Source organism: Fusarium vanettenii (assembly GCF_000151355.1).
Source record: "Fusarium vanettenii 77-13-4 chromosome 9 genomic scaffold NECHAsca_6_chr9_2_0, whole genome shotgun sequence".
Classification (NCBI taxonomy): Eukaryota; Fungi; Ascomycota; class Sordariomycetes; order Hypocreales; family Nectriaceae; genus Fusarium; species Fusarium vanettenii.
In genome coordinates, this window is record NW_003315877.1 from 1,861,869 (window position 1) to 1,884,164 (window position 22,296).

The window sequence follows — 22,296 nt, forward strand, 5'->3', positions numbered from 1 at the left end:
AGACCTGTATTTACTGCATCTAGTCTATTCCACGATGCCCTCATACCCCAGCTCCTCATACTCCTTCCCCTCCTCATCTCCATCATCCCAACCCTTCACCATGACAACCTCGCCAAAGTAATTAACCCCGCCTCTCTGCTCAAACCCCATCTTGTCAAACAGCGCCCTGCTCCCCGCGTTGCTCTCCTTGATCTTGACCATCAGACCCTTGAGCTCGCCTCCTCCGTACTCGGCCAGCATTTCTCCCATGTGTCTGCGGAGGTAGGCGAGGAGGGCTTGCACTGCGGCTCGGCCCATGCCCCTCCCGCGGTGTGACGGGGAGGCTATCATCACGTCTACTTCGCCCGTGAGCCAGTTTTCCGCTTGGGCGAGGGATTCTTCTTCTTCAGATGCTTCGTAGGTGTGTAGGAAAAAGTTGATGTCGCCTCGCATGAGTTCATCTGCATCCTGCGTGCCAGCTTTAACCACAGGCGTAGACTCTTGAAGCGGCGCGCACACAATAAAGGTGAGCTTGTCTGAAGAAGTGCGCCACGACTGCTGGTTCTCGTACTCTTCCTCCAACGTCATGGGCTCCGAGGCCGTAGCTTCTTGAATGTCCTAGTCCAAGTCAGCCCTGTAAAATGTTTGAGTCTAGGAAGCTCACAGGGTCTTGCATCCATGCGTGGTATTGCCTCACATGGTGTGACTCGTACGGGACCAGGAGGACCCCTGGAGTCGAAATGGCTGCGAGAAATCAGTCAAGACTCGAATAATAGAGGGCATTGACTTTCCTGTGTTTTGGTTTATTCTCATTTTTGCGATTGATGTGTGTCGTGAGTTGTAGGTTCACCGTGAGCTGTTTAAACTCGATTGGAGAAAATTTCATAGATGGGGCAACACCACACAGCGAGAACCACCGAGTGAGGAATTGGTATGTTATTTTACAGTATCGTAGACTATATGTTTTACACATCTATCTTTTCATACACATCTGAAAGACATCATTTTCATAACTCGTCAGTTGCCTGGAGTCTGGCGAGCTTCTTCAGCTAGAGACGCAGCCACCCGGCTTAGGCGGTTCTTGGTCTTGCCCGCCTTTGTTGGCGCAGCCTGTCCCGTCACGGCCTCATAGTCTGGCAGCTCGATGCCTGATACCGGAGGGAATAGAGACGCCCACGCATTAGGCTTGGGGTCAATCTTCTTGCCGCTGTCTCCGAGCTTTTGGGGCTGAAGAGGTGCGACGCCGTACTCAAGATCAGCACCTTTTACCGCGAACTCGACGGTACGTCTCTCTGGCTTGACGCCGAGGCCATCAAGCAACTCGCCTGCCTTGGTCGGCATGACGGGCTGGAGCATAATGCCTGCAATGCGTAGAGCTTCGGCGGATCGGTAGATGACCCAGTTAAGACGAACTCGAGCCTCTGGACTTGTGTCCTTGACCATATGCCAAGGGGCAGTATCAGAGATGAAGCGATTAGTCTGTCAAACATTAGCAACTGGCAAATTCCATGGGATTTCAGGATGTCTCACCTCTCGAAGAAGCTCAAATACCTCCCGGAGAGCGCCACTCAAGTTAATATCATCCATCTCGTTGCGAATCTTTTCAGGCGCAGTGTCCAATGTTGGCTCGAGACTCAACAAATCAGGACCCTCGGCAGCCAACCCGGCGATGTCATTGAACTTGCCTTCTCGAGCGAATTCAGTAGCCTCAAGAGTCGACCACCTGCCAGTCTTGTTCCGAGAGATACGGTTAAACAGGTTGCCAATGTTGGCCTGGAGCTCCTTCTCATACGCAACAATGATGAAATCGTTTGCGTAGCTCATGTCACCCTTGAAGCTACCGTTGCGCATGAGAAAGTACCGTAGGGGATCCAAGTTCCATCGCTGAACTGCGAAGAATGGGTTGACGACGTTGCCGAGCGACTTGGACATTTTGCGGTTCGACATGGTCCAGTGGTTGTGGCAGACAATCTTCTTGGGCAGGGGGAGGCCTACGGCCATAAGCAGCGCGGGCCAGTAGATGGCGTGGAAGCGGATAATGTCCTTGCCCACGACTTGGACGTCTGCTGGCCAGATGCCCTTGTCGGCGCTGTCGACTTGCCACTTGGAGCCGAAACCGGCTTTGGTGATGTAGTTGATGAGGGCGTCGACCCAGACGTAGATGGTGTTGGAGGGATCTTCAGGGTCCTTGATTCCCCAGCTCAATCTTGACGCTGGGCGGGTGATGGAGAGATCCTCGAGGTGGTGCTCAACCCAGTTCCTCACTTCGTTCATGCGGTGAGCTGGCTGGATCCAGTTGGGGTTCTCGTCATAGAACTTGAGTAGCTTCTCCTTGTACTTGGATAGGGGGAAGAACCAGGTATCTTCTGTGACCCATTCAACCTCGTTACCCGTCTCGATGCTGGCCATGATCTTGCGTCCCGTCTGCGGTACTACGCTTGGCTGGACCAGATCTTCGGGATAAAAGCACTCATCACTGACACAGTACCAACCCTCATGCTGTCCCTTGTACAAACCCAGACCTTCAGGAGCACGAGTCTTGAGAAGCAGCCAGAACTGCTCCACAACAAGCTTGTGGTCCTCGTCGGTAGTTCGGATAAAAAAGTCGTGAGAGATGTTAGCGACTTCAGCAAGGTCCCTGAACTTGCTGGCGTTGTTGTCACAAAATTCTTTTGGTGGCATTCCTTCTTTGGCTGCTGCCTGCTGAATCTTCATGCCGTGCTCGTCGGTGCCAGTACAGAGGAGAGCTTCTTTGCCGTTGATCTGCTGCCATCGCTTGAGAACGTCGGCCAGAACCATGGTATAGAGGTGGCCGATGTGGGGTGCTGCATACACCATGAGCAAGTCTCTTCATCACTGTCGGCTCCAACATACCAGCATTGACGTAAAAGATGGGCGTTGTAATATAATACGGCTTCTCTTTCGACTTGTCGGACGAACTATCCGAGCTCCATCGATGCTGAGACTGGTACACCCGACATCCTGGACATACCCAGCTGGACTGACGAGGAAGCCTTGATTGGACCTGGCGCAGGCCGCGCAAAGATTGAAGTCGAAATGCCCTCATGACTCTTTTTAAGTCGTCAATTGAAACAACTCTCCCTCTGACAAAGTGGGATGAATGGCTGCATCGCGTCACCTGGAGCTCCAAAAATTGGCCGATAAGCGGCGGTATGTACGGTGTGAATTGAGCTAACCGATAACTGTGCTACTCCAGGTTCCATCGCAGGCAGAAGAGCTTCTTTCCGTTTTGCGTTTTGCGCCAAACTCTCAAACTCAAACAACAACAACAATAATCTCCTCTCGTCGATCCAAAGACCTTTAGACATTATCGCTTTACACACAGACTTCATCATGGCTCTCCCAGACGAGGATACTCAGGTGCGAGTCGCCAGCGAAGGTAGGCACCACGTCCAGCATTCACAACGCTCAAAGCTAACACCTCCAGCTACCGAGATCTTCGTCACCCACTACTACCAGGCTGTCAACAAGCAGAGCGCCCTTCTGCCCTTCTACATCAACTCTTCCTCGCGGTATCCTATCCCTGCCGATATTTCGATCAACGGCGCCGTTCTCTCCGCACCCGACGACTACTCCAAGCTCCTCGAGGCCCAAGGCCAAGGCGCACTCTACGAGCTAGAGTCCTTCGATTCACACGTTGTCAATCCATCCTTCGGCATGGGCGCCCCCGAGAACGTCTACGACGGAGCCAAGGTGGAGAAGAACGGAGGTCGCATGAGCATCCTGGTCAACGTCATGGGCAAGGTGCAATACGGCAAGGGAAGAGAAGCCCCCCAAAAGATGTTTCACGAGACGTTTGTCCTGGTGCCCAACTGGGAGGCCATGGTCAAGAACCCGCCCAAGGGCGTCAAGAGGTGGTTGATCATGTCGCAGAACTTTCGCGCCTTGTAGGGATGGCCGCGGGACGTGGGACAGACATCGACAACAGAGACGGCGCTCGCCGCTGCTGCTAGGATCTTTTCGACTACTGGTGCTGCGGGTGCCACCAAGACACAGGCTGCGAGCCAAAAGGCTATCAAGACGAAGGGCGTCTTGAACGAGGATTCGACCAAGGCCAACGTGTCGAGAAAGCCCAGAGTCAAGGGGGCTTAAGCTGGAGAAGAAGTCGGAACAGCAATGCCATTATAAGATACCCGAGTCGAAATAGAAGAGGCAGCTTTATTGAAGTTATGAATTTGGAGAAGCGCTCAGTTTACGGCATGATGAGAGGCATCGGTTCAGCTAGATAGACAGCCACCAACACAACTTTAACTACCCCTTGCTTCTGGTACCTACCTACATATGAACCGTGCTTCTTGACTCAAATACTCTCTTGATATTGTTCCCCAAACATGGTGTTGTAGAACAATAACTTCACCTTTTGGCGGGGTAACAACCACCCTAGGCCTATCCATCTCCAGCCCAAAAAAATAGCCTGGGCATGTGCCAACCCCACCATCAAACCATCCCCGAACCCGACTCTCCAACTCGTCCAACCTGAACCATGCCACCCAAGACAAAAGGCAGCTCCAAGCCCGAGCCCAAAGGTTTGCTTCCTCTACATATTAGCAAATATCAACGCTGACATACAATAGCCACCCCAGAACCTCCTCCTGATACCGTCTCTCAACGCTCCGAGCAACGCTTCTTCCAGACAAACCCCATCGAGAAGCGCCGTCAGCAAGTCGGCCTCGCCTCTCTCTCTCCCGCAGAGAAAAAGACCTTTACTCACACCAACCTCATCCTCCCCGTCGCGAACCGCCGCGTGCCCCTATCGAACCGTACCGAGCGCGAGTTCTGGAAGTTTGTCACTAAGGAGGGTCTTCCCATCCGCCGCCTTCCGCGCGACTACGCCTGGGGAAAGGACCGCTCTGGGAGGGACATCGGGACTTATTCTCCTGACGAGCTTGAGCAGAGGGGGCTCAAGCACGCAAAGCTTACGAGCTTGCAGATTCAGCATCGGCAGTTTCTGAAGAAGAGGGAGATTGCTGGTGGTGAGGTTTCTGAGGAAGAGGTTGCTAAGGAAAAGACGAGGAGAAAGGCGATGGCTGCTCTCAAGAGGGATCTCTACGGGGAGATTACTGGTGCTCTGGCCCAGGATCCAGAGTGGGACGATGTTATCCCCATTCCCCAGAACGAACCTGAGGATGCCCTCGCTCAGATCGCTTACCCGGATGACTACGCCGAGGGTACGTCTCGAGAGCACAGCTAGACGTAAACTACAAAAGGCTGACTAAAAGCTTCTTAGCCGTCTCGTACCTCCGTGCCGTCATGGCCGCTGACGAGTGTTCGCCTCGAACCCTCCGTCTCACTGAGCACGTCATCTCGATGAACCCGGCGCACTACACCGTCTGGCTCTTCCGCTTCAAGATTATCTCTGTTCTCAAGCTCAGCATCCCCGATGAGATCAAGTGGCTTAACGAGGTGGCTCTCTCAAACCTCAAGAACTACCAGATCTGGAACCATCGCCAGTTACTCATGGACTACTACTACCCCCTCATCGAAGAGGACGACGCAACTGTGCGCAAGCTGGCTCGTTCCGAGACTCAATTCATCACTACTATGCTAGCTGAGGATGCCAAGAACTATCACGTTTGGTCGTATAGACAGTATCTCGTGGGTAAGCTGTCAATGTGGACCATGAGCGAGCTCCTCTCGACGCAGAACCACGTCGAGGAGGACGTGCGCAACAACTCTGCCTGGTCGCACCGCTTCTACATCGTCTTCTCAGACCCTACAGCTTCAACGTCTGGCTCTGGGCCTACTGAAGCAGACCCGCGTGTTCCAGCAGAGACCATTGACCGAGAGATTAAATACGCCAAGGAAAAGATTAGTCTTGCGCCGCAGAATCAATCGCCCTGGAACTACCTCTTTGGCGTTCTTTCCAAGGGCGCTCGACCTTTGACGTCTGTCAAGGAGTTTGCAGAGGGCTTTGTTAGTGCATTGGGTGAAGATGCTGAAGAGGTGCGCAGTTCGCATGCGTTGGATTTCCTAGCCAAGCTATACGACGAGGAGGGCGACAAGGACAAGGCCGAGTTGTGCTTGCGACGGTTGGGTGAGAAGTGGGATCCTGTACGAGAGGGATACTGGAAGTACCGAGTGACGCTGCTCAAGAGCGGAGGCGAGAAGGCTCAGGAGTAGTCTAGTCATGTTTTGTATAGTTATGATGTTATGAGATGTCGATGAAGCATGGGAGAGTAGCTTGATCTCACAAAGACGTCCAGTAAAGAGGTCCAACAGTGCAGCAGGCATGAAATAGAAGAGCATTTCGCATTACTGAATTATAACGTATATATGAACCCCCCAGTGGCAACCTATAACTCCCAAGCCAAGCGCGTCCCTACCCTTCCTTGCCAACTCGCTTTCTTCTAGATTTTCCCAATTCATGACGGACGTCACCTGGCTCGTAGCCATATAGTACATAGAGCGATAGACTCTTTGAGGGTAAGGTGAGATATAAGACGCCCTGTCTCATGGTTATAAGGGAGTGTTTCACCGGCTCTCGACCCGCCAGAACTTCCATCCCTCTCGTTCTCCAGTATCGCCGTGGACGCCTACGAGCTTTTCAACTCCTTCGGTACCCTCGGCGTTGAGAAATTTCTCCAGGTCAATCTCCATACCACCCTCATCATCCTCCACGGTACCATTCTTGAGAACGGCAGGCCACAGCACACCAACGCCGTCACCACCAAGAGTGGTCTCAAACTTGGCGTAATTCTCATCCTCGAGTTGCTCTTCCAGCTTATGCAACTTCTCTGCAGGTGCGTCGGGTCGGAGAAGTGTAATAGAGCAGCCTCCACCGCCGGCACCAGTAAGCTTGGTCCAACCGATACCCTCGTGATCCACAAGCTCTCGTACTCGTTCCAAACGAGGGTGGGAGACGCCAAGTGACACAAGCAGACCATGGTTGATGGTCATCAGCTCACCAACCTTAGTAAGGCACTCCTCTGACTCATTATCAAAGTGAATGTCCTCAATCAGGTCGGCAGCGGTATTCGTGACTCTATCCATAGCATCCAGAATGGTTCCTACAAGCTTGGGGTGTGTTTGCTTAAGCTTTGCTACCTTGCCCACCTCATGCGCGGTCGATTTAGCTTGTCGGGTATCTACCAGCAAAAGAGGCAGCTCAGGGAAGTCCCAGAGTGGTCTAACAGATGGTGGCTTAGAGTAGTCGGTACGCTGAAAGACCACAGCCTTGCCCTGTGTGGCTACAGTGTTATCCACGCCCGAGGGGTTACCGTGGATACACATTTCCGACACGAAGGCCCATCGGTTGATTCTCTCCACCTGAAGTCGAGCCTCATCTGGGGGCTGATCTGGGTGAGGGCCGGACAAGGTGCGTAGTTGTAGAAGAAGCGCAGCCGAAAGGCAGACTGAGATGGATGCGCTGCTACCCAGGCCAGCACCAATTGGTATTGTCGATCGCAGAGTATAAAGACAGCCAGGGAATGAAGGCCATCCTAGTGAGAGGAAAAGGTAGAGGAATGCAGATGCTGAACTGCGGTGTACTCGGCGGATTTCTTCTGGGCGGTCGGGGGAAACGACGTTGATATGTGGCTGAAGAGCGGCGACGAGGTCGGGGTCAAGTTCGGTGACGAGAGAGTAGTATGACTTCTTCTTGGATGGTTGTTGGAACGCCTGCCATGGCAGCTCGTCAATGTTCCAGGTGTGAACCAAATCGATATCTGGGAATCGTAGAGAAACGGTGCGCTTCGACTTGGACAAGGTGGTGACGTGAAGGTATGATCGCAGCGAGATGGCTGCAGCGATGGCGGCCTATGAACCAATGGCAACGTGAGCATGCAATTGACGTTGTAGGGGGCGAGCATCATACCTTGCCATGGACGACAGAGTGCTCGCCAAAGACAATCACCTTTCCTGGGGCCGAAACCATGAAAGGAGGTGCCATGGGGCTAGACATCTTGCGGTCCAACCTACGTCGGACAGCGCCTGCAGAGCCATTGCTGGAATCACCTGAGAATTCGGAACCCGAATCGGAGATGTTGGCAGCGGAATGGCCCCCGTTGTGTCCGTTGATCATGACCGAGGGCATCTCAATTGACAGTGAGAGTCGCGCGTTCTCGTATCTTGGCGTCGAATCGCAAACGCCAACAAGGTCAGCGTCAGTACCTTGTCAATGGTGGGCAGTCCAGTCTGTGCGAGGGGAAGAAGCTCTATGTTGCGACGCCGAGAGCGTGGTTTGTAGATGAATAGGTCAAGATGGCGTCAATATCGAAAGATGAGGAGCGACAAGAGTAAGGATCAGAGTTGAAAATGGTCAGGTAATTAGAGGTTGTCGCGTTGTTTGTTTGATTATTTAGGTGTTGTTCGCTTCAGGGGTGGTAGAAAAGAGTCTAGAGCGGGGGTGTAGTAATATTAGAGAGAAGCTCTAGAGTCTTGGAGTAAAAGACGGGAGTCTCGAATTCGGATACGGTACGGGCAGTAACGGATTCGCACCCCAACAAATGCAAGCCAAAGACGCAAATGAACGGGTAATTTGGATCCAATCGTAGGTAGCGTCACGGAAGGAGCGTTAGTTTGACTCTCATGGGTGCCATGCGAGGATGGATGTGATGCGTGTGATGGGATGGATGCGAATGCGGATGCGGTTATGATGCGCAAAGCAGTCAAGTCAAATGTTTTAAACAAGAGACTCCCCCCCGCACTTTCAGCTTGTACCTGGATCACCGTACCTGCCTTTTGGCACACTTGTCAGACGAGCTGCCAGCCCAGTCAAACACAAGTGGATGCAGCAAGATGGTGACGGCGTCGTCCGGAATAGGCAAGGGTCCGGATGTTTGTGGCCGATGATGCAGGCGTTTTGATGGCGGCTACAACGCTCAGACTGACTGGAAGAAGCTAACGTAGCAAGAGCTGAGTAAAACTGACTTAGTACATGTACTGGTACTGTAGATGCGGCAGACAAGTGTGCAAGAGGAGTGAGGTCGTCTCAACAATCACTGTCGAGTTGTGTTGTAATGATAGGCCGCCAATTGGAAGACGCCAAAAGGCGGTCTAGGGAACAGGTGCTTGGTTTTATCTGGCATCTCCAACCCACCACCACCAACAAGGCTGCTTGGGACTTACATGCCGGGGGTAGTCGTCACACGGGATCGTCCGCGATTTGTCGATTCGTAGGTATACCAGGGGACCGGATGCACCAACCGAGAGGGGAAGCAACAAAGAAGCAAGCAATATGGATCCCAGATCAGACGTTGCAGGGTCTACAAATAAAGGGAGAACGGCGAGTCCCGGGCTTTGAGGGAGCCAGATGTAGAGAAATAGGACAGAAATTACTCGAGGGCGCGTGATGGATGACGATGACGATAATTGCTATCGAGGACGACAACGGGTAGGACGAGACAAAACTGGCGTGTGACAGCTCTTAGATTGTCAAGGGAGGTCCTGGTTGGTTGCTGGTATCTACAGGGGATTAATCTTGTATTTAGTCCTTGGCTTGTTCAGCTCCAGCCGCAGCACAGACAAAAGATGGCTACCTGAGCCTCCATCTTTTGCGTCAATCAATGGCAAATAGTTACCAAACGCCGGCAATTACGTCGCAGAAGAGGCGTAGCTAGTTTTTTATGTGACGACAAGAGTAAAATGCCGGTGCCTGCAGATGTAACGGAATTTGCCCGCGTATCCGTATCCGTATCGTTTTTTTTTAAAAAAGCCCCCGGGCTGGAATCGAACCAGCGACTCTGCGTGGGGTTACGCGAAGGTTAACCCTAGCGATAAGCCACTGCGCCATGGAAAAAAAAAGGTTTCTATTGACAACCAATGTCTCCACTGAAAAACGAGGAATCTTCAACAATATATAAGGGTAAAGCCACTCACCAAATAAAAAAATAAAAATCAACTCTCACAGGAACTCAACTGTTCCCTTTGGGTACAGGGAGCTTGACACTCTCCCCTGCGCACAGGAACTCAAACGTTCCCCGGTTCGAGTACAGGAAGCTTGACACTCTTCCCTACTGACAGGAACTCAATTGTTCCCTTTAGGTATAAGGAGCTTAATACTCTCTCTTATTTATTAGAGCTCACTAGGTTCCTTAACCTTTAACCTCTATAAGATATATTAATAACTCTAAGGAAATATTTAATAGCTATATAACTTAACTGGCCTTATTATTATGCTATTATATGGTACCTTAGTCCTTAGTTAAGCTATAATTAGGTTCGCAGGTGGTAGCTATTGCCTTATTGCTTATATGAGGGCTATGGGTTATTCTTAGCCTGTCTTTTGTGAGTATTCCTATATTGGCTGTTTGGACTAGCTATTAAAAGTTCCGTAACTTCTCGATATTTCCCGCCTTCTAGACCCAGTTTTTGCCATAGTAAATAGAGCAGAATATATTATCTAAATCCTTATTATATATTAAGGTATATATAGCTTATAGTAGAGGAGTTTTATATAAGTTATTCGCGTAATAAGCTCTATAGTATATACCGCACTTCTAACTATTATTAACTTTATGCTAAGATGAGAATATTATATATAAGCAATATTTAATATATCGCGTTGTATTAGATCGGTAATGCTTGATAGGGTCTATTTAATATTATTATCCCGGCAATAGTTTCTTAGTTAATTTAATAAGTTCCTCCCTAAATAGCAAGAAGTATTAGTCGTAGATAAGATACTACTAGGCCTTTATAATAGTATTTTTAATAAAAAAGGGCCTACCCTAAACCCCCTAAATATACCTATTATAATAATAAGGGTTAGTATAAGACTAAATTATCTTCGGCTCTTTAGGGGGGGTATATAAGATGCTAAAATAATACCGGCTAGTATTATAATTACCGCAGAGTTATTCTTAACCCTAGATATAAATATCTAAGACTGGCTTTAGATACCTGGTGTAGTTGGCTAGTTGGCGTGGGTAGAGCTAAATGAAGGTCATGATTAGGGCGATGATGGCGGCTTTGTCGTTGATAGTATTATCGATAATAGCGCCCGTGTTTTTAGTCCCCTATTCCCGCTTTATCTCCCTGTAAAAGTCCTTATAATAAAAAGGTCTTTTATAAATAAAATTCTAGAAAAATAAGCTTATAAGATATAAGCCTAGGATTTTATTACCCTATACTTTAGCTTATGCGCTTTCTTATAGATTGCTTACCTAAGCCATATCTACTTAGATAAGTAAGATATAAGAGAGTATCAATATTGCCCTTTTTGGGCTTATTTCCCTTTTAGGAAGGTCACGTGATCTCGGACTTAGGACTTTATTAAAAGCCCGATAATGCCGTTAAATCCGTGTCCCTCTATAGGGTATTTCCTATCTGGTTTTGAATATCCTAGTTTAAAACCCTATAGGTTTTAACCTCTATTATGCCATAACTCGGCTTCTAGTTATCCGTTGCTAGTAAAACTAATAGGGTTATAAAGCCCGGAATTAGGGCTATCCGACGGTATAACTTTCATCCGAATCGGGCTAATAGATTCCGAGCAATTCTCTATATAAGCTATAAGCCCTCTCTTAGAATTAGTTCTTAAGATCCTTAACCAATTCAACCAATATAAATACCAATAAGAAGCTGGTTTCTTCTTATTAGCCTTATTGATCTTCCTTCTTACTTTGCCTACCCTATATGTCTTCTTATTTAGTCTCTCAACTATATATTAAGACTGATTCCTCTGCCTATTCACCTCCTATCCAAGTCATCTACCCTATAGTCTTTGAAGACTTTATCTTCTCTATCCTTCAGTCTTTTACACTATCTATAACTATTCTCTAGTTTTTAATAAAAAAAAGAATCTAGATAAGCCTCCTATTATAAGAGTAGTCTTTAAGTAGGTATCCCTCTTTCTTCCTTTCGCTTTATTATAGAAGCAATGCTAGCTTTTTCCTAGCTTTTATTGCGAAAGTAATATTAGCTCTTTCCTGACTTATACCTCTATCATAGAATTATTCCCTTCTTAATAGACCTCGTCTATAGATTAAATACTTTGTTATAGCTAAAAATAGATATAAAACTAGAAAATAGCTATAGTAATTAGTATTTAAAAGGCGCGTTTAGATATAGTATAATTATACTATATTATCTCTCTTATATTAATATTAACCTATATAGGTAGTATAATTAATAAGAGGCTATAATATAAATTAGGATAATTAGAAGGCAGATATCTAGGTATTAGCCTAGGATACTGAGTTCTAGCTTAGCTATGGGTTATAATAGGTAAAGGAGTAAAGTTCCGGGGCTTAGTCTATTATTTCCCTTAATAGCCCTAGATAAGGCCTTCCCCCTTGCTATAAGAGTATGTTTATATATAATAATAGCGTGCTTAGTGTTATTTATGGGGAATTTTACTAGACTTATTACTAAGCCTTTTATATAAGCCTATAAGAAGAATATTATAAATAGCAATAGGGAGAATAGGTCTAGTTTAGGTAATATTAGAAAAGGGGAAAGTTATTTAATACGCTAATATTATTTCTAGGAGAATAATAATTTCTAATAATAATAGCTAGGAATTAAAGTAGTATTAAACTACTGGTAATATTACTTATCTAATAAAATAGTAATATTAATTATAATAAACTAATAATAATAGAAATAACTAATAATTATAAGAAAGTATTGCCTCTATTAATAGGTAGTTATAAGTATATTATTTCTTTAAGTCTAGTTCTCCTATATCTTAATGAAACTCTCTAAGCCTTCTTTCTATCCTACCTATTAGCATAGGCATTAATATTAGTAGATATAGGCTGCCCTTACCTGTGCGCTCGCCCCGGGCCCTCGCCGCTAAAGCTCTTATAATGCAATATGCTATCCTATAATAATCGCCTCCCTTATCGCTGAGTAATAATATTATTTACTTAATATACCTTAAGAATTAATATCTCTTTACCTCCTCGCTTACTTAGTATCTCCCTAATAACCTAAATTATCCTGATTACCCTAAGCTAGAGAGAACCTATATAGGGAATAGCTAAGATAGCGCCTAAGTCTTAACTATTACTATTATGGGCAAAGAATAAATAAGCCCTAAAGAACGCCCTATTTACTCCGATGCCTAGTAGTAGCTCTATATATAATACGCTAATACTAATATTAGAGGTAAAATTATCCTAGTGCTATTAATCTATAATAGCATATTAACCTTACTATTAACTTAGCTATCGCTATAAGCTCAAAGTATTTAAAGGCGCCTTATCTCCTTTATTTACTTTAACTCTTATTACTCTTTTTAATTATCCCTTCTTTTCCCTATAGCCTTATTTTCTCCTTACCTTTATATCTAATCCTATTATTATCCTATTTGCTCTTCTTGGCTTTTCTCTCTTTGGCTACCTTAGCTCTCGCTCGGGTACTCTCTATCTCTATCCCTAAGGTTAAAGAAAAGGCTACTAAGGTCGCTAATATTAAGAAGGGGGAATAAAGCTTTAATTATATAAAGGCATTTTGTTGGAGAAACAGAACACACCAACCACAGCCAAAACTTTTGGTGTGACTTTCTTCTGATGACTTTCGAAAAAGAGTTTTCACGTACTTTCTCGTGAATTGAATACCATATGAAATAATAAGGGCAAATGATCAATTGATAATAATGAAGATCTTCTCAAGAAAAGAGCCCTTAAGCTCCCCGTTCTTGATCCGATCCTTGAAGAAGATGATGATGATGATGGTCAGGGCCGCAGCCTTGGCCCTTTTTCTACGTACAGGAAATTGCCCAATGGCCCAAAACGGCCTAGCACGCCTTTCCCCCAACTCAGCATATTAATATATAATATAAGGAAGGATAGCTTTTTATTAATAAAGCTAATTAATATAATAATTAGGCTTTGCTCTTTAATATAAATCCTATAAATTAGAGGTTATAAGACGGGATATAGAAATAACTTATGTTATACTATAGTCCTTTTTATTGCCTCTCTCTCTATAAGAGCCTCTTTATAGTCCCTAAGATAGCTAGTCTCCTTACCGTAATATTAAATTACTAATAATATTATCTATTTAATAAAATAAATATGCTAGTAATAATAAGTTAATAAATAATAAATTAAAATAATATAAATTATAATAAAAGTATTACCTCTATAGATAGATATAAATAAGCTATATCTCTATATCTAATTCCTCTATACCTTAGCTATCCTCCTTACTAGCTATTCTCTTATAGTTATTATTATTATCGAGGTATAGGTTCTATATATTAGATAGAGCATAAGGTCTATCTTCCACTCGGGCTTATTAGAAGGAATTACTACTAGGGGGGTAATTATAATAATATTATCTATGGCGATAGTAATACCTAAGGATATAAGGGGTAATAAGAGAAGTCTTATAATAGCTAAGTAATATAATTAAAGCCATAACTAGTAATAATATAATAGATATATAAATAATAAAATATTAATTTAATCTTCTTATAATTCCTCTTTCTTAATATTAATATCCTTAACCCTAGGGGCAAGGAATGCCTAAGTAGGAGCTAGTGGTATTATAGGGAGAGGGAGAAAAAGGAGTAAATAGGAGGGAGTAATAATTAATAATAGGGCTTATTAATATTAAATTTATTACTTCTTATTATTACTTAATCTACTATTACTATTACTCTAAGCGCTACTCTATCTCCTAGAGCTATTACTAAAGCTTCTAGGGGTAACCCTTAATTATATGCCCCCTAGACTTATATTATTATCTTATTAGATTTAATATCCTAAACTATTAGCTATAAGGTATAATACTCATAAAATAGCACTTATAATTAAGCGAATTAAAGATAGGGCCTCTGCTTCTATATAATAGCGCTATACTATCGAGGGAGTCTTATTTCACTATAATCTAGATATTACTATCTAAGGTTACTTCCCAAAAATCTAAGATAATATTATAGTAATAAGATTAGCGTTATTATTATAATAGGACTAGGTAAGCGTAAACTAATATCCCTTGATCTTATCTAGCATTTTAATATATCGCCGCGTATCCTATTTGTCGATATTGCTATAAGGGTAGGCATCGGGCGACGGGCAATGGGAGCTCGCTAATATGCTATAAGCGGCGCATAAATGTTAGTTAGCCATTGGATGAGCGAGCTATATTAAGGCCGAGACTGGGGGTCGGATAATAATTAACGCAGTAGAGGAGGCCGGGATATTATATAGGAAAGCGCCGGCTCCTTTATATATATAGGTAGGTAAATTAGTAATACTTCTTAAATAATAAACATATTAAGCGAGTTATTTTAACTAGGTTAATAGGTAAATACTAGAAAAGCTATTAGGCGGGCGATATATACTAATCTATCGAGGTAGTCCTATTAAATACCTTATTTTATTAAAATTTAGATATTATTGCCTAAGGCTGCTTCCTAAGCTATAAGTAGTATATACGTATTAGTTAGCTATTAAATAGGCAGGATATTCTAAGGCAAGCTTACTATAATATCTAGCGAAAATATTCCGACTAGTAAATATAGCTACTTTATATAAACTAAGCACCTAAGTTAATTAAGGGTCTTTTAAGCTATACCTCTACTCTATATATTAAATATTAAAGTATATCTATAATATAGCTAAGTAATAAATATCCCTAAGAAATAAATAAAATAAAAAGAAAAATATTACCCTCGCCGAGGTTTAAACTTAAGACCTTTTTAGCTTAGTATATTAGTAATATATAAAAGAAAAATAGAATATAAAAGAAAAGCAAAGTATTAGTATATTAATAGTATTAGCCCTAGAATATATTAATTATTATACTATAAGGGCTTCTAATTATAAGAATATAGCCTTATTTTAATATATATAGGTAGGTAGGTACTTAGGTAAGGTAAGGAGGCTCTTTCCTTAATAGCTAACTACTATAGTTATATAAAAGCCACCTTAGGCATCTAGTCTACTAATTATAACTAATATAGCTTCCCTCTTCCTCTCTATTTACTCTACTTCTCTTTTGTACTTTAATTCTCTTTTGTACTCTACTTCTTTTTCGTACTCTATTTCTTTTTTATACTCTACTTCTATTTCGCACTCTGCTTCTTTTTCACGCGCCGCCGGTACGCTAAGCACTTTGCTTCTCTTTCGCGCGCCGCTAATACGCTAAGCACTCTGCTTCTCTTTTATGCGCCGCTAATACGCTAAGTACTTTACCTCTCCTTCGCACTCTGCTTCTCTTTTGTATTCTACTTCTCTTTTATACTCTACTTCTCTTTCACGCGCCGCCAATACGCCAAGTACTTTACTTCTCTTTCGCACTCTACTTCTCTTTCGCGCGCCGCTAATACGCTAAGTACTCTATTTCTCTTTTGCACTTTATTTCTCTTTTACGCGCCGCTAATACGCTAAGTACTCTATTTCTCTTTTATACTCTATTTCTCTTTCGCGCGCCGCTAATATGCTAAGTACTCTACTTTTCTTTTTATACTTTGCTTTTCTTTCGCACTTTATTTTTCTTTTATACTCTACTTCTCTTTTATAATTATAAGTATTAATACCTTTCCTTACTCTTATTACTATATTATATAAAGCTATTATAATATTATAGCTAAATATTAGTATCTGAGTTTAAGATAATATACTAATAATGCATTATATAGATATCTATACCTTATATTAATATCTTTTATAGTAGGGGTAGCTATAGGGGTAATAGCTATAAGGGCAGCTATTATAGCTATAATAGATATATTAAGAAGGCTAGCTTTGCTAGCTATTACCGCTAGGTTTATCTTCCCTTATGATATAATATAATGCCATAGCTAATAGGATAGTTCTTAGTGCGGGAAGTATAGGCATAAGGCCCGAGACTATCGGGCCAAGCGCGCCCACCAGCAGCAGCAGCCTCAGCGGCAGCAGCAGCTGCAGCAGTTGCTGCGGCAGATACAAGAGGCTGTCGCCCGGGCCATCTCGGGTAACCTGGCTGAGGAGCTGGAGCGCGCCATGCGCATGGGGTAGATAGTTTTTTTTTTTTTTTTTTTTTTTTAAAAAAAAAAAAAAAAAAAATAAAAAAATTTGCGTATCTGTATCTGTATCCGTAAAGTGAACCATCGAAGATGTCTGGAACGCCCGCACCTGTCGCTTCGGCTTGGAAAATCATTCTAACATTTGAGTCTGATGACATAGCGAGGACTCTCGAGTTTTATGTTGGCAGCCTTGGCTTCACGCTTGCCAGTACCAAGCCGGAGGATGGTGACCCAAGTCTCTTTACCTTTTGCTCCATCTTTGCTGGTGAAAAGGCTGCGGCCAACATCTACTTCTTCAAGCCCAGTGGACGTTCTGCCAACCCTGGTTCAGCGTACATCGCCTTGGGTACCACGCAGCTCGACCAACTCCACGACTCTCTCAAAGCCCGGGATGATGTCGAGTTTGCAGACGAGATACAGGATCAACCCTGGGGGTTTCGACAATTCGCCATCAAGGATCCAGATGGAAACACGCTGACGTTCTTCAAGTACTTGGAAGGCGGTAATCCAGGCGATGAATGAGTTGTGGTCTTGGGTATCATGGATGACACGGAGCACTGTACAACTCGGCCGAGTCTCAGCCACGGTCTGTACGAAGTCGTCCGCCACACCATGAGCCACGCTGGTGATGCTCTTAGTCAAGGATCATCAACGACAAGCCTTAAGATTACGAATGCCACGGCAACCTAATCATCCTGTGTTGGCTGGTGATGGGGACAAGATCCAATACCCCTGTGTCAACGTCAGTGGGGATGCCTAATTGCCGCATCCATTGACAACCGCTTGCCCTTGAATCACGTCAACTCTCTTGTATCAACTCATTCACAACAAACCAACCATCATGCCTATCAACGAATTTGCTATCCTCCAGCTAAAGAGCGGCTACGACGAGGACAAGTTCCTCAAGCTCATCAAGGCAGGCCAGGACAACCAGGCTCAATGGATCCGAGAGCATCAACCTCATCTCCTCAAAGGAAAGCCATACACCAACCCAAGCAACTTTTACCTTCAAAAGTCCGACCCGCCATACCTTGTCATCACCGCACCATGGGACTCTCCTGAGGGTCATGGAGAATGGATACAGAGCGATGTGAACAAGTCTGCCATGGGAGGTCTCCTTGAGTTCATCGCTGAAGGACCTGACGGAGTTGTGCTCTTCCATATGAAAGCTGCAGGCAGTGAAGATGAAGTTCGAGGCGACCTCCTTGTCCAAGGATCCTTCAGCATCTGGAGAATCTCGGTCGGCTCTGACCAGAAGGAGAAGCTCCAAGAGCTGTACCGCGGCGTGGAGCTTCAGATTGGCAACACAAACCCTAACCAGAGGGTCTGGGGAGGATGGAAAGTTGAAGAGGGCGAAAAGGAAGATTTAGTCGTCTTCTCCCAAAACGTGAAAGAGGATGTGCTATCCCCTCTAGTCCAGGTTCCCAACGTTCAAGTCCACCGTTACGAGGTCCAAGGGCTCCTGTAATTAGCAGATCCAAACCATCACAGCGAAAGCACCAGGTCGAAGTCGTGACTCGAATCGATCTTTTTACTTTTTGGACTCTATCCGAGTATCCTCCTTTCAGAGCACATGAAATGCAAGGTATCCCGAGACGCCCATTCGTGCATGTGAATCCTCCCACACCCAAAGCGCAACCCTTTTCAAACCATCTTCTTAAGCGGACTTCTTGGTCTTCTTGGAGACGTCGGTGAGTTGGAGGGCTGCAAATGTGCATTAGTATTGCTCTCGAATTGTGAGAGTGAAGGGCGCATACTGGGGGGAAGGCTCTGCTTAAGCTTCTCGGCCTTGTCGTTGTCCTTAAGCACCAGGGTGTAGAGGTGCTTCTGGCATCGGACCTTGAACTTGACGTTGTTGGTCTTCTTGCTCTTCTTGATCCGCGCGGCTATTCAATGTTAGGAATCGACTCTCTCGTTTCGTTGGACTCTCGTGGAGTGTATCGTCAAGACGTACACGAAGCGTCGTTCCGACGGCAGATCTCGATGAACTGGGAGAAATTCAGTCAGCATTTCAACAATTCAATCGCGGGCAAAAAGCCCCTGTGTTTCTTCTCCCGTACCTTCTTGATATCAGCGACCTCCTGAGGCATTTTGGCGGTGGTTCGATGCGACGTTCTTGAACAAGAAGATTGTCAAAGGCTCGGATGGGAGATTTCGATTAGATTTTGGAGGAATTCATTTTTGTGCGTTGATTTTCGCGGGGGGGAGCGATGGGCGATACGCACGGACCACCTTGCGGTTTTCGGGAAAGCAGAGGGCCGACCCAGCAAGCTCCAGCCAATGTGGCGTCCAAGATGGGACATGGGAGGCGTCATCGTCGAGGGTGTGGCGCAGGCTGCCAGCTTTCATGGTAGGAGGTGTCACGAATGGCCACCTTTCATTGCCTGGGTTGCCTATCAAAACAGGCATTTTAAGGGATCTCTAATATCTAGACTTCTCTACCCTCTTTTCCTATCATACCTTTGATACCTCGGTGCTGTCTCTCCGTGTCAAGGACCTCTCGATCCAGGCAGCTTTTAGCTTCTCCTCACCACCAATACACACCACGATTAATCTCCGATAAAATACTCAAGATGCCTACTCGTCTTGATAAAATGATGAGATCCCAGGTACGGCACTGAATCAACTTGCATATCTGGCTTTCCCTCTTCATTTTATTACCGCTTTCACTATACTAACGTCACGTAGAATATGGTGCTCGGTAAGTACCCTTACATCTACAGGGTATCCAAGTGACGACAACACTCACATTCTTCAGCCTTTGGCGCCGCCGTCTGTATGGGAGCAGCATATGTCATCATGGGAAACAACGGACAAGGCATATTTCCTACCCCAGATCCCACAGGTGACCCGACTACATGGACGCGAGATGAGCTGCGCAGATGGCTTGCTGCTGTGAGTCGAATCTGGCTTCACACAACACCTCGATTGCTGACGATAACAGAGAAATTTATGCCCAGCCGAGAGTGCCACACAAGAGGAGCTCTTGGAAAGAGTTCAGGCAAACATGCGCATCCCGAGAGAGTAAATACTGGGCTTGAGATGGTTTCAACGGTTGTGTTTATGGTTCCACCACGACAGTTGCATGGGTCACAAGATGTCTCGGCGGCAATCTTTACTTTGTTTCGTACCACAGTTACCCTTTAAAGAGACTGACTTTCAAATACATTCCAACAAAAGCCAAAACAAAGATCAATGACTTGAAGCCCAAGATAAAGATCAAGACCAGCCCCAGTGGATCTGATCAGCGGTACCTCAGCCCCAGCCACGCAGACGCCCAGATCTGGGTACCGCTCAATCAAACCCAACCACCCAACAAGCTGTTAGTCGTCTCACCTTGCTGCACGTGCCACCAACAAGCCGCTGTCTCGTCTCGCACTGTAAGCCGTCCTGCAGCCGTCAACCTCGATCCCTTGTCTTGTCGCATCCATCCTGCTTCAACCTCACGTTACAGCGTATTTTGCTACAGATTGCGCCAGAATCGGCTCTTGCGACCATGTCTCCCTCTTAAATCCTCTTTCTGGTCGTTCCATTTACTTTCTAGAATCTCGACCCCCCGATCAGGGACACTGCTCTCCTAGCGCTTCTGATGTTTGCGACGTCATATTCATCATTTAGACAATGGCATTCCTCGAGGATCCGCGCCTGCGCCAACGCTGGAACCAAATCACCCACGATGCCGAAGCGGTAACCGAGAATGCTGCAGCCGGCATCTGGTCTTTTCAGCATCACTACATCAATCCCTGCTTCTCGTCGCTCGCAAGTTCGTTTGAACAATGCACGGCCGTCTGCCTTGGCGACCCAGAGGAGCGCTTACGTAGGCGCAGAGAACGAGAGCGCACTCGGGGGAGGGCAGAATACAGCTTCGACTTTTACGACGATTGGTACGAGGATGAACAGAATGGGAGCTTGTTTGGGACTTGGGGAAATGAAGACTGGGAGAGGCTGTTGGCAGGGACCGGCAGCCAACGAAGAAATACTGGAGAGACCTTGGAGCAACCCCGGAGGAAGCGAGGCATGAGTTACGGTACACGAGGCGGACGACGGAAACCTAGCGAGAACGACGATCCGACCGTGATACCCAGTACCCAACCGATTGGGTTCCTAAGCAAACTGCCCTGGAAGATGGGCGGTACTCTGCGATACAAACCTAGTGCGGCAGATCTGCAAGACCACCCACAGAGACACGGCGAAGGCGAGGCAGAGCCTCTGCTTGGCTCCGATGAAGACCACGACCATGGAAATCTGCCTACGACTAGAAAACGAAGCGGGACGACTGGGTCGGGAGATACATCGGATTCTTATCGATCAAGAGGGGATCTATTCCCGAGTGATGGTGAAGGTGAAGAGGATGCAATTCCACTTGATGATGAGGTGACATACGACATGGTGAGGAAGGACGACAGGAGTAGTGGACGAAGTGGTGGAAGTGGCCGAAGCCTGAGAACGATTGGAAAGGGAAAGCGGCCAGCGATTGGACTGGCTGGTTCAAGAACTGTCTCAAGGACGACGTTGGTGTCTGTTGCGTCGAGAGATTCGTTACGGATGGGTCGCCGATCCACGTCGTTTCTTGCCGGCTCTGATATTGATGATGTTCCGTCACTGCATGATCTGGAGCGAGAAGAGCAGATACTGCAAGAGGAGGAAGACGAAGAAGTGGCAAGGAAGAAAGAGGCTGCTGCACAACTTGCGGCTGAGATGGGTCTTGCAGGGACAAGTCCTGGTATACAATCAGTGCCTGAACCCAAGCCCGAGGTGGCAGAGGATGAGGTCTATGAAGGCGAGACTGGCAAGAATGTTTCCGAAGAGGCTATGGAGGAGGTCAGCAATGAACTTCATGTGCCCAAGACACGTGGAGCGGAAGATCGAGCAAGGAGCCCGAAGGCTGCGGCCGGCGCAAAACCGCCAGAGAACCCGGCGTTTGTGCCAGCGCGTTTACCACACTTTCAATGAGAAGATTATCAGTTTGTGATGGAAAGGTATGGGGGATGCATGCAGCTTGAAGCAGCGCGGAGTCAAGGGAGATTTTGATACGAGCGAGGCGAGCGCTGTTTACTGACGACGAGTCTCAATGGCTGTAAGACTAATGAAACGTGGTAACGACGCACAGCGATTCTTACCACGACGATTTGAAGTATGTATGATACCAACTTGAGAAGGATGGGAACTTGGCAGTTATGGCTGGGTCTGTCATTGGCAGAGAAAGGGAAAGACAATTGCAGATGTAGCAACATTGAGCATTTGACGTTTCTCACATGACTTGCACGGCCTTTCATAACAGCTTTGAGTTGATTCTGGGCAATGATCCTCGTCTTGGATCTATCACCATGTGAATGAAGTGCTCCCCAATGCGGAAATGCCTCGGGCTTGAGCCGATCTCCCCGCATACAACCCCG

The 22,296-nt window shown here is 45.9% G+C and overlaps 6 protein-coding genes across 6 annotated transcripts; 3 read left to right on the top strand and 3 right to left on the bottom strand.

Moving 5' to 3' along the window:
• Positions 1 to 24: 24 nt before the first annotated feature.
• NECHADRAFT_96414 (uncharacterized protein) lies at positions 25 to 2,778 on the bottom strand (the record flags this gene model as incomplete). The annotated part of the gene is made up of 6 exons (XM_003050563.1): positions 25 to 69; positions 100 to 597; positions 644 to 723; positions 967 to 970; positions 1,045 to 1,458; positions 1,510 to 2,778. 6 exons carry the CDS (start codon positions 2,776 to 2,778, stop codon positions 25 to 27), a joined length of 2,310 nt encoding a protein of 769 aa, XP_003050609.1.
• Positions 2,779 to 3,333: 555 nt separating this feature from the next.
• On the top strand, positions 3,334 to 4,258 carry NECHADRAFT_101726 (uncharacterized protein; the record flags this gene model as incomplete). The annotated part of the gene is made up of 3 exons (XM_003050159.1): positions 3,334 to 3,379; positions 3,428 to 3,887; positions 3,954 to 4,258. 3 exons carry the CDS (start codon positions 3,334 to 3,336, stop codon positions 4,090 to 4,092), a joined length of 645 nt encoding a protein of 214 aa, XP_003050205.1. The 3' UTR covers positions 4,093 to 4,258.
• A 225-nt stretch (positions 4,259 to 4,483) lies between these two features.
• Positions 4,484 to 6,120, top strand: NECHADRAFT_49141 (uncharacterized protein; the record flags this gene model as incomplete). The annotated part of the gene is made up of 3 exons (XM_003050160.1): positions 4,484 to 4,526; positions 4,575 to 5,168; positions 5,228 to 6,120. The coding sequence occupies 3 exons, from the start codon at positions 4,484 to 4,486 to the stop codon at positions 6,118 to 6,120; spliced, it is 1,530 nt and encodes a 509-aa protein (XP_003050206.1).
• A 351-nt stretch (positions 6,121 to 6,471) lies between these two features.
• NECHADRAFT_96416 (uncharacterized protein) lies at positions 6,472 to 8,020 on the bottom strand (the record flags this gene model as incomplete). Its single annotated transcript, XM_003050564.1, has 2 exons — positions 6,472 to 7,755; positions 7,814 to 8,020. 2 exons carry the CDS (start codon positions 8,018 to 8,020, stop codon positions 6,472 to 6,474), a joined length of 1,491 nt encoding a protein of 496 aa, XP_003050610.1.
• Positions 8,021 to 17,960: 9,940 nt separating this feature from the next.
• Positions 17,961 to 19,032, bottom strand: NECHADRAFT_73887 (60S ribosomal protein L38). Its single transcript, XM_003050565.1, has 4 exons — positions 18,961 to 19,032; positions 18,855 to 18,888; positions 18,658 to 18,786; positions 17,961 to 18,604 (listed from the first exon to the last, which is right to left on the bottom strand). The coding sequence occupies exons 1-4, from the start codon at positions 18,988 to 18,990 to the stop codon at positions 18,558 to 18,560; spliced, it is 240 nt and encodes a 79-aa protein (XP_003050611.1). The 5' UTR covers positions 18,991 to 19,032; the 3' UTR covers positions 17,961 to 18,557.
• Positions 19,033 to 20,521: 1,489 nt separating this feature from the next.
• Positions 20,522 to 22,138, top strand: NECHADRAFT_105388 (uncharacterized protein; the record flags this gene model as incomplete). Its single annotated transcript, XM_003050161.1, has 1 exon — positions 20,522 to 22,138. The coding sequence occupies one exon, from the start codon at positions 20,522 to 20,524 to the stop codon at positions 21,851 to 21,853; it is 1,332 nt and encodes a 443-aa protein (XP_003050207.1). The 3' UTR covers positions 21,854 to 22,138.
• Between the last annotated feature and the right edge of the window lie 158 nt (positions 22,139 to 22,296).